At 26.0% G+C, this 12,723-nt stretch overlaps 1 protein-coding gene across 1 annotated transcript in view; it reads right to left on the bottom strand.

The window, feature by feature from the left end:
- LOC135925058 (V-type proton ATPase subunit B) overlaps positions 1 to 12,723 on the bottom strand; it is a 49,278-nt gene that overhangs the window by 9,559 nt on the left and 26,996 nt on the right. The window contains exons 8-12 of the mRNA XM_065460212.1: positions 10,831 to 10,954; positions 10,494 to 10,644; positions 9,573 to 9,655; positions 9,341 to 9,445; positions 4,048 to 4,177 (exon numbers count right to left, since the gene is read on the bottom strand). Coding sequence (XP_065316284.1) covers positions 4,048 to 4,177; positions 9,341 to 9,445; positions 9,573 to 9,655; positions 10,494 to 10,644; positions 10,831 to 10,954 — 593 coding nt within the window. The remainder of the gene's footprint in view (positions 1 to 4,047; positions 4,178 to 9,340; positions 9,446 to 9,572; positions 9,656 to 10,493; positions 10,645 to 10,830; positions 10,955 to 12,723) is intronic.

Genomic DNA, 12,723 nt, shown 5'->3' on the forward strand with positions numbered 1-12,723 from the left:
TTAATATTTGTCCCCCTCGACTTGCAGCAAGCAAGCTCATCGTCAAAACATTAATAAAGGATCAGTAGAAGAGTATTATAAAACAAATGTCCCCTCTCTTAGATACATTTATAACCCAAATAAATGAATGGTTTTTAATTCATCATGCAGCACTTACCAATTTGCAGATATTACTTCCACAAAAATCTTCCCAACCTTTTTCAGATGGTGATAGAAAAAAAATATATTTGTTAAATTTTTATCATGAAGATGTTAAAGTATCTTATGATGCCTTATTAGCTGAATAACTATGGTTGATACAGTACCAAAAAATGCTATGGATGCTTTGCATTATTCCAAATACATTTTAGATTATATTCCCAATGAAATAAAATGGTTATATAAATATTAGCAACTCTTCCCATTAGTAAACTAATGAGAGAACATTCTCTTTTTTTAAGAAGAATAACATAGCCCTGCAGAGGTTCCATTTGCAGGGCACGGCCCAGATTTTTTTAAAAAATTTTCAGACCCGGCTCGGCTTTTTTGAAAATAAAATTTTCAGGCCCGGCCCGAATTTTTTAAAAATAAATTATATTTATTTTTGATTTTTATAGCTAATAATGGCGATTTCAAATATTTGGTTTTAAAATATACAGCCCGGCCCGGATATTTTTTTAAAAATATTTTCAGGCCCAGCCCGGGTGTTTTTTTTAGAAAAATTTCGGGCCTGGTGCGAATATATTTAAAAAAAATTAAAATACGGTCTGGCCTGAGGGCCGGGCCTGCAAGACTCTGAAAAACATAACTATGAAATGAAGTACAATTTCTGAAAGTAGATTGAATGGTTTGGATCTTTTGAATATTCATAGGCATTTAACGCCAAGCAAGGATGAGATAATTGAAAAATTAGCTCAAAATATACAAAATACAATTATTCCTAAGAAACCTTTTGTGATATTTCCAACATTTAAATTTTTTATACTTTATATATAAATTTTAAAGGCTAAAAATATTCAAATTTCAATTTTGGGTCATTTAAGTAATTCATATGGTGGTTATATTTTTATTTTATAATTCACATTTATTTTATAGTTTTTCAATGCCGGTTATATATATAATTTTTTTTATAATTCACATAATTTAAAATTGTGTATATAAATTTATGTTTAATATTTTTAAATAACTATAATGTTTCTTAAAAAAATTTATTATCCCCCCCCCAGACCAAATTCCTGCGTACGGCCTGGGAAGATTTTATTATTTTTAGAAACATTTTTCTAAACACACTCGATGTACTCCAGTATCCAAAGTTTTATTAATTCGTGACAATCATATATCACATCACTCCTATTCAGCTGTCAAATTTTGTATGGATACGGGAATAATTCTATTTGCACCCATAAATCAGCTCTTGATGGGTCTATTTATGGGCCTCTCAAAAAATATTACAATCGCATCCAGGAATTTTTTTTACAATTTAAGATATTCCTTCTGTTATTAGATATGTCTTGCCTTTAGCAGCATCATCTTGGTTTTAAGGCATGTGTAATATATCTACTGAATCCAGATATATTCAAGAAAGAAGATTATATTGCCTCATTTTATGGGGCTTATATAGGTGAACTTTCTAAAACCTAAATATTAGAATCATCTTGGTCTCTTTGGTATTAAAAAGATATTTTAAATATTTATGGAGCTTTAGATATATGTAATGATGCTCCATCATCCTCTTATGTTCATTTAGATGATATTCCTGGTCCATTCAGCAATTCATCAATATCCTCACCTCATTCCAAAAAAGAAATAGACAAGAGAGTGAAAAGAAGGGCCGAGATATTGACATCATCTCCCTATAAAAATAAATTAATCGAGAAAGAAAAGAAATTGATGGAAAAAGAAAATATTTGCAAAATAATAATAAAAAAATTAATCACAAAGATATTTGTATTTGTTGTAAGCTGGAATATATAAGACATCATAACGGCGAAGAGTGGTACCAATGTAGAATGTGCCAAGGATGGGCACATGGAACATGTTCAAACTTCGATAAATTTTTTATATGTCCAAAATTTTAATTAAATTAACCAAAGTTAAGTTTCAATTTTTATATAAAATTAGCTTCAATTTATAAGTATTATGATATTTTGAACAATAAAACAATAAAATTATTCTATATGTATCATTATTAATAAATCAAAATGCACATCAATTCATTATGGCCTAAAAAACAAATGGTTTAGGAAGTCCCTTGAAGTGGTTTGCCTCACCCCCTATTGGGGCTTGTTGAAGAAAATTTCCACTGTTAAAAAATATATTTTAAAAAATGATTATATTCTTAAAATTTTTTATGGCATCTTTATAGAGAATAGTTTTAGGTATCTAATCATATATTGTTTTTTATATTATTTTTAAAAAAATCAAGAGCTATAGCCAATTTTGTAAAAATCGGTTCGACTAACCCCAATCTCTCCTATATATAAATATATCAAATTCATGTTATGCTAGATCACCACATTGACTAGTAGACTACCGCAATTAAATAATTGTTGATAATTATCATCCAAAATATTTTATGATTCTTAATTTACGTCTTCTGGTCAATGAATATGATAAAATGGTCATTATTAAAAATTAACTATTATTTTTTAAATAATTTTATATTAATTATTTATTAATAGTGAGCTGGGGTCTGAATAATCAGGAAATATTAGATGGGATAAAAGCTTTTTTGAAGAATTTTATAATGAAAGTGAGAGGAGGATTTTGTATAGAAATTCATATTACATTCGGCATCCACCTTTTATTCGAGATCCTAATTGATAAATGCTTAGCATATTTGTTGATTTAATTTTAATATGAAACTTATCATTTTTGCTAAAAATTGTCTATAAATAGAACCTATGGTTATTGGGCGGATGCATTTGGTAAAGAGTTGGGATAGTACTGTATAAAATTTAATAGATCTCTATAAACATATCTGTATTTAGTTATTTATCAATCAAATATTATAAATTGCCTTTTTTTATTTCCATAATCTAATGACAAACAAAATAATTATAAATTGTCTTATAAAAACAAAACTGGCTGGGTTGACACAACTCTACTGACTAATTTTCTAAAAAAAAAATGATTTTATCGACAAACTTCGATAGTTTCAGGCTGAGGCAATTATTTTATTATTTATTGGGAAAAACTAGACTTATTTACTTTTTCATATTTTATAACATTGACGCCAATCATTTTCGAACTCATAATCTTATAACGATATTTGATGTTAATGTTAAAAGATGGAAAATTACTAAGTCCAGTTTTTACTATAAAAAAGTCAATAAGGGCCTCAGCCTTAAATGAAAATAAAGAAGTTTCAATCAAAAATAGCAAATTTTTTTTATAATTTTAAAAAATTAGAATATAATATTCAGTTTTTTAATAATTTTATAAAAATAATTGGACATAACCTCCTCAATTAATATTCTGGGAAAAAGGATGAGGTTTATGTTATATTATCATTGTAAAATATATTTATTTTTAAAAATTATTTTGTTTAATATTTATCGTATTTATAAATAGTCGCCTGATTTTATATATCACGTGTAGAACTCCTGATTTCTTTGTCCCAAAAAAATATAAAAGGAACGAGATTTTATAATTATAACAACTTTTCATAAAATGTTTTTTTGTAGATATATATTTTGTTAGCCAATAAAATTAGCAGTTGAAAAATTATTAATTTTAGTTTTAGAGTCGTGTTGATAAATTGTGTGAGTTTTAAAATAGCGTTGTAACTGGTAGAGTTTTATCATATATAATTTTCAGTTTATTATGTGTAAGGAAAGATGTTTATATCAAATATTATAAATCTAATAAAAAAAATATATTGTAATATAAAAAAGGATTATTAAATATTCCGTTATTTGCACAAAATTAATCAAGCCCAATGATTTTTATTCAATCCCGGGGATTTTTTGGAAAACGTTACGCCCAATCATGGTTTGAAATTTAAAATTCTATAATGTGGATCTTTCTGACCGGTACCCTCCTCATTTTACATAAAAGGAATTATACCTTGGGAGATAAAATTTTTTTCGAATTTCGACAAAAACTCCAAATATAATAGATCATCAGATGTCAAGGCCTCTTCTCCAATAACTGATTTCATAGCCTGAGTATCTTTACCGATGGCATAATTAGCGTACTATATATATATAATAAAATAATCAATTAGATCTAAGTTACTTGGTAAAAGTATGATTCAAAATTATTTTAAAAAATAGATGAAAAAATAAACCGTAAATTCCCTTGTAATTAAATACATATATATATAGTAGATGATGAATTCATGACAAATCAACAAAAAAACATGATTTTCAACCTGACCCCTCCAGATTTTTCTAAAATTTTTACGAGTTTTTATATATTACAACTAAGAAAAAAATAAAATTTAGCCTCCAATTCCAAACAACGGCTGAGATATGGACCTCTAAATGTTGAAAAATAGGGCATTTTGAGTAAAATGCATTCCCTTCAATTTTAGATATCTTTGGCTATCGTCATTTAAATTTACTTCTATAGTCTAATGGTAGTCCTTTAAAGTTATATAATATTAAAATTTTTAAATAAATACCGGAAATGATCATAAAATCAAATCGGCATTTTCTTCTCTCAATTTTTTTAATGCATCGATATAGGATTAATTAATAAATGTTCAAATTTTCAAGTTGGGCCGAGCTCAAGTTTAGGAAATATGACATCTTAATCATTATTCTATTGCAAATATTTTTTATAAATATTTGATATTAATCAATAATCGTAATATAAGTCAAAAGCTATCAAATATTTTACGTTTCTGTAAAAGTTTTTTTGTGGTGAGAGGGAGGGGTGCTTTGGTTAATTTATTTGATAATGAATTTCTCTCCTCATAAAAATAACTATAAAATACAAATCAATTTATGATTATAATTTTATTGGACACTGTTTAATTTTATATAAAAAAATCGCATTATTATTTGTCATAATATGAGTATAATTTAACTTTAATTTTCCCTAGGCATAAAAGCATATTTTGTTATCAGGGAATGGGTTCGGTCTAAGGAACACTAATTTTTTCCATATCCATCATCCATATGCGAAATAATTCCAGTGAAATTTGCTTTACAAAAATTAAATAAATCGGTGTTTAATATTTGATTCTCATATGGATTCTGAAGGTTAACTTTTGTTGCTAACCTTTTGATAATGTCCATGAGCCATTACGAAAAAATGTCATTTCGCTTTGATTCCAAAATCAGGTTCCTTCTTAACTGATATCTTGCCCATAATTTAAATCAATCAGATGTTCAAGAGCAGCATTGGATGTTGAAAGTATTATATCTTAAAACAGCATTGCGATATATGGTCAATGGTAATCATTATTACAAAAGTTGGTTATATATATTTTACAAACTATTATAATTGTTTAATTCAATTTATTACAAAACCTTTATGAGATATAATATATCTTCTTTTCCCCCAAGTTCAAATTCGTCTATTAATATTTTAGTTCCTTCATTGGATATCGTATTTAGGACTTAGAAACTTTATTGCTGTTGCATGTTTCTATTATTTAATCTCCTAACCTTATTTATTCATTTATTATAATGGATTCGAATCTTTCCTTTTCTTCCACGCTGTAACGTAATTTAGCTTGTAACCTTTCTTTCTCTTCCAAGTTAAGATAATTTAGTCTTTGTTTTATTACTATTCTCAATTATTCTACCATCCTTTTTCTCTATTTAATTTTTGGTGATAAAATATCTGCACTCATATTGTTAATGCCTACCTTATAATTTATATAGAAGTCATAAGCTGATATTATGTCCCTAGTATCAATCGTTGATTTGTTATTAGGCTTAAGTCCTTTTATTTTCATATATTTTTATTTGCAGTTAATTATCCGTATGTATTAGCTTTTGCTTTTTTGTCTATTGTAAAATTCTCGGCGCCTTGTAATGTTCTTCAGTTCTATGCTATTGTATATACGTTATAGGTAATTCGTCTTTGTATTATATTTTTGTTAGTTACCTGCGCTTGTTTCTAATATTAACTCTATATATGCTTGTTTTCTACTTTTAAATGCTATATATCATTTTTTATTTATTTATAACATCGTACATATAAACCTTTAATTTTCAATCAGCCAGTAAACTACCATATATACCGTTGAAATATTATTGGTGCTGTGGCTATACTAAATTATAATCATAAGTGGTAGTATCATTAGCTGTTGCTATAATCAATAATTTTTGTAATTATCAATATTCATTTATAAATATGTGTCTTTTACATCTAATGTTGTATATTTATTTCCATTTTCGATTTATTACAATTAATTCTTTGTAACCTATATTCTAAATTCTACGTTATATTAATTCCATGTGGCCTCTATTTAAATTCTAATCAATTCTAAGTGGCCTATATTCTAATATTATAAGTCATCAATTTTATGTAGTCTATATTCTAAGATTCTAAATGTTATTCTAAAATTCCAAAATAATTTATTATCTAAAAACTATATTCTAAGGATTATAAAAATTCTATTCTACGAATTTTAAAAATTGTAACTTTTATTGTTCGTTTTTCTCTATTGTAATAGAGTATTTCACCATTTTATATTTTTCATTGAATAATCATCGCCGTCGTTATTTTTATTGTGATTTGTACTATACACTTTTACTTCACTTTGAGAACAAATGGGGAAAATGTTTAGCTTTCCGTAATGATGCGTCTCGTATAAATTTTTTGAGCCGCGTCTGTTTGTGGAATATTCTTTATGTCTAACATATATCTAATATAGTCTAAGTAGTCATCTAAAAAAGTTTCTTCTTTTCCAAATTTGTCTATGGATATGCACCCATTATTTTTAAAATTTTTAAACATTTTTAAAAAGAAAAGAATTACTATAAAATTTTATCTAATATTTTATATGACCCATATATTTATCTATCGCCAATTTTTACGTTCTATATTTTAAAACGTTTATGGTCAATAATCTTCATTACAAAATGTTGATTATATATATACTTTGTAAACTATAATATAATTATTTAATTCAATTACCTTTTAAGTTAATATAATATTAAAACATATAATATTCAAATAAAATTTATTACAAATACGATATATAATATAGTGATCTGTATCGGGCCTAATTTTTCAAGCCCGGCCCGGCCCGTAATTTTTTTAAAACAATTTGCCAGCCCGGCCCGAATCCGAATTTTTTTTAAAACAATTTGCTGGCCCGGCCCGAACCCGAAATTTTTTTAAAAAAATTTACCGGCCCGGCCCGAATTTATTTAAAAAAATTTACCGGCCTGGCCCGAATTTATTTAAATTAATTTTTATAATTACTCAAAATAAAAGACATATGTTATATGGCGTTTAGTTTCAATAAATAAAATCAAAAATTTTTATTTTACATAAAAAATTCAATATAAAATTGATAAATTTAGATATATTTAAAAAATTCCCAAAATCCTACCCGACCCGGCCCGAATTTTTTTTAAAACATCGGCCCGGCCCGAACCCGATTATTTTAAATAGAATTAGGCCTGAGTCCGGCCCGAAGGGCAGGGCCTAACTTTGCAGGTCTCTATTATTTATTATAATTATGATAAATGGGATATAACAGAAGGAAAGTAGCATCGGATGTTGAAAATGTGATATAGGTTGAAGTATATAATTTTTTACGATAGATATTACAAATTTTATATTTTTAATGATTTATTCTGGTTAGCCACCGGAAGTACATTTCTTAAGCCTTCACAACGTATATGTTTATCCAAATAGAATGGATTCTAATCTACTGTCAAAAAAAAGAAACAAATGGCGAATTTTAGGAATGAAGTAAATATATTACATAAATTAACAATAACGTCCCCCTCCCTTTTTCCGATCTTTTATTTATATACGTAAAATATTTAAAAGCTTCAAATATTTATTAAGAATTTTTACAATTAACTAATGATTAAAATGCCATATCTCCTAAAACTGTGCTCGGTCCAACTTGAGATTTTGCATATTTATTAATTAATCCTATAAATAAATAAAATATTAGAATCTGCATATATTTCCTATTCTCCTCGAATCAAGTAAAAAATGAATAAAAACAAAGTTAGAAAGCTAAATCCTGATATATTAAATTCTTATTTTTACATCACAATTAGAAATCGGGTTGAATCAGTTTCATTTGGTTTCCTAAATTTTTATATTCATATAATATTTTAGAATAAATATCATAAAATTATCCAGGTGATAGCAGGCAACGGACCTAGTTCTGTTGGAAAAAATCGATTTTGCAACACTTATTTACAGGGTTTCCCATTCAAAAAAGGAAAAGTAATGGTTAGTCAAATAATGAAATAGTCTAATTGAAAAAAAGGATAAGAATGAATTTTTTTTAAACATCCTGCATTTCTTTGTCATTTTTTTTAAAATTATATTATTTTTAATCTTTTTTATTATTTATTTTCTAACTTTTTATATTTCCATCCTTTTTGTCATCTTTCCTAATTTTACTCCTTATTCAACTTCAATTTTTTATCAGCTATCCTTTTTCTTCATTTATTTATCACTTTTAATTTCTTATTTTAATTTTTTGATTTGTCTCGTATTTTCCTCAGTTCTTTATACTTTTAGATTTTCTTTTATTATTTAATTTTTAAAAGAGTATTGCTAAATGCAAAATGTTTTTATTTTTTATTAGATACAGCATACATATCCAATAGAGAGAATCAATTTTTTATTAAGGTTTGTCTAGAAAAATATTTTGAATTATGAAAGAAATAATTCATCGTTTTCTAATATACCTAATGGAAAAGTATAATTACTATAATCATTAAATAATAAAAACATTTTAAATTTCAATTTACCAATAATGTTTTAATAGTAACTTTCCATCTCCATTTATGTATTTTTATAATAAATAGACAAATGTGCGGAAAAAGGATGATAAAAATAGAGAACAAAAATGATTCTAAAAATTTAATAATTTAATATTATTAGCCTAAAAATATAAAATAAATGATCAAAAACTAAGAAAATAGAAGAAAGATGATAAAAATTAAACAGAAATATAAATAATTAAAAAATAAATAAAGAAAAAAGATTTATGATAACAAAAAAGTTATAGAATAATGGGAAAAAATTGATGTTGCAGGATGATTTGAAATAACCAAAATAAAGAAAAATTAGCAAAATATTTATTAATTTTAAAATTATATAAAAATTAGAAACAAATGATTATTATCCTTTTTTGAATGGAATGGAATTCCATTTCGATAAAAAAATTTCCACTTTTAATAAAATATTCAGTGTATGATACCAATTGATTAGAGACATCAGCATGATCTCTTCTTGTCATATTATCACCGATAGCAGATTTCATGAGACGAGACAAAGATGGAAGCACATTAACTGGAGGGTAAATCTATGGATTTAAATAAAAATTCACTTCAATATTAATTAATGCGTGAATTATAACTGTAAAATAATCCATGAAAGAACATGTGACACATTTGATTTATAATTTAAATTAATGTGAAAGTAAAGTAGACTTGTCGATTGTGCATTTGCCTATCAACGTAGATTTGACCTTCGGTAATGTAACCAGTTAAATCGGGAATGGGATGCGTAATATCTAGGGATAACCAAAAAAACATAAAAAAGAGTTTTTTTTCAAATGTAAGAATCGTAAAAAACAGAACAAAAAATATTTAACTATCATTTTCGAAATTTTTCAAAACAGAAAATTAAATTTCTTTTGACAGAAAAAAACAGAAATTTGTTCTTTTTAAAAAATTATAAATCATCCATTTTTTAAAAAAAATATATAAATTGAACTTCAGGAATAATTATCCATCTAGTAATTTTTAAAATAATAGTTCTATAAACTAATTTTAATGAAGGAATAAAAAATTAAATATTAAAGGTGGGTCAATTATCGAAAAATAGATATGAACATAATAGAGGATGAAAGTTGCTTATACAAGTATATAATGGTTGTGAGGCCGGTTTTTCTGCATGGATCATGATTATGTTTGGGCAATCAATAGAGCGACGAAAATATAAGGATTACAGAAATGAGAATAATATCAGGTAACTTTTAAGGGGGTAATATTAATAATAATAAAATCGAGAAAAAAAAATGGGTCGTAAACAAATAAGAAAAGTTGAAGGAGAGTAGTAGATTGTACCCATTTTTTAATATGGGATCGACCAGTTCATTTCGTGTTAAGATTATCGGTACGATATCGCCTTATTTTGACATTTTCCATAAATGTTATTAGTAGTATGATGCCAAATGGAAAACTAGTTACAATGCAAATTAGTGTTTAATTATTAAATACAAAAAAATAATTTATAAATGGCAGATATGGCGTAAAGGGCTAATATCTGAAATGAGGATCAGCAAGGACCTAGATATGAATTAAAGTTAATAAAATATTAAATAAGTAAATTTTTTAAAATAAAATTACCATCGTTAGGCATAGTCAATATGGGTATTTGAGTTATAGACCCGTTTCTTCCTTCAACCCGTCCTGCTCTCTCATATATTGTTGCCAAATCTGTGTACATGTATCCAGGAAAGCCTCTCCTTCCTGGTACTTCTTCTCTAGCTGCTGATACCTTTAAGTTTATAAATTATCGAATCAGCTTTAAAAGGAGAAAAGTTTAAAAAATTACAAATTAATTTTGTGGTAACATTTTTAATAGGTCCTTTATTTTTTAATTAATCTTTATAAATAACTTCACTGTATAATTTCATTTAAAGTGTGCTATAGATATAAAATTTATTATAAAATTAAAAAACACTTCTCTTAATGCTTCAGCGTACGCTGTCATGTCAGTCAATATCACCAAAACATGCTTTTCACATTGATAGGCTAAAAATTCCGCTGTTGTCAATGCTAATCGTGGCGTGATAATTCTCTCGATACTAAAAGTTATATTATTATAATGAAGTAAATGTATACTTTAAATAAATGATAATATTATCATTTACAAAAAAAAATGATGTGTAGTGTGGTAAGTCAATTCTGAATTAAAAAATAAATCAAAATTATAATTTAAATTATTAGATTAAAAAAAGGGAGAGGAGAAGTGGCATAAATAACCATTTTTGAAGAATGGCCACAACCCTTTACTTAACTTTTTATTTATTGAACCAATTTCTCGCAAAATTAGTAAAAATGTGTATATTTATGATATGTATCTTACCTCTGTTTATTTATTGAATAGAACAATCCAATAAAAAAATATTTTAAACTGTTTTTAGTACCTCTTTCTAGAAAAATCACGTTATACATTTTCTTGTTTAGTAAAAAAATTACTAATTTAAATTACTGATATTTTATATAAATATTATCCTTAGGTATTTAACATTGTTCATACAAAAGATTTAGATCTTACAATTTTTATTTAATATAAATATTAATAGACAGGTGAGTATTGCCTGGCCAATATATACATTCATAACATTTGGTTAAAGCAAATGATAAACAAGTTCAATTAGTATTTGATAAATATTAATAAAAATTCCACATCATCAATATTGATTAAATTTAATATTCCTAGAACAACTTTAAGAGCAATGCAAAAATACAACAGGCGCGTAACCAATGGGGGGGGGATCCCCCCATCGCAAATTTGACTATTTCATAATAAAAATTTTAACCCCCCCCCCTACAAATATTTGAATATCAATTTTCCAACATATTATTCAAAAATATTAATAAAATGGAAAAATATTTAATCAAAAAGATTGAAATAAAACGATAATTTATTTAATTATTATATATATTTATTTTATTAAATTCAAAATTAGTAGTCAGTTAGAATTAATAAGTATTTTTAATAATATTTTAATTATTAATATATATCTATAATTTTTTAAATATTTTTCATTTTTACTTCCATTTTGTAGAACAGAAGAAATAGAAATACAAAAGTTAAATAAGGCTAAGCATGAAAAAAAGTAATGAGTCGACAGAAGCGATATCATTATTGAATTCAATTGATCAATCAGAGTTTATCATTGCTGCTAGTTGCATCAATAAATTATTTTTAGCTCACTACTTTGTAGACATTTACAAAAACCAAATTTAGATTTGGTTCAGGTTATTGATTTGGCGGAAAATATAAATGAACAGGTAGATATAATAAGAATGAATGTAGATAAATATTTTCATAATATTTATCTAGACGTTGAATTGAAGGCTAAATTTTATGATATAACACTAATTAAACCTCGTCTAGCACCTAGGCCATTATTGAGATGAAAATAAATATCGGCTCAACTGAAGAATTCTTAGATACATTTTTATCGCAAATAAAAGTACGGTTTTTAGATAAAAAACAAGTCTTTAGCAATCTTCAAGTTTTATTACCCAAAGATCCTTCTTCGTTTTCTAATGCCACTATTGGTAAAATTAAATATTTAGCAAAATTTAATTCCTATGAGATTGATACTGAAATAAATTTAATCAGTGAATTCGAATTGTGGTATAAATATTTACTACGTTTAGCTATTTTACCTGAGCATGCTATTGATGCGCTCAATAGGTGTAAAGAAACCTTGGCTCAATTTCCTAATATTTTGAAGTTGTTTTATATTCTTGCATGTTTGCATATTACAACATGTAGGAATGAAAGGACTTTTTCCATCTTGAGAAGGTTGAAAACATATTTACGAAGTACTGAATCTCG

This window comes from Gordionus sp. m RMFG-2023, chromosome 2 (assembly GCF_954871325.1).
Source record: "Gordionus sp. m RMFG-2023 chromosome 2, tfGorSpeb1-WG-v2, whole genome shotgun sequence".
Lineage (NCBI taxonomy): Eukaryota > Metazoa > Nematomorpha > Gordioida > Chordodea > Parachordodidae > Gordionus > Gordionus sp. m RMFG-2023.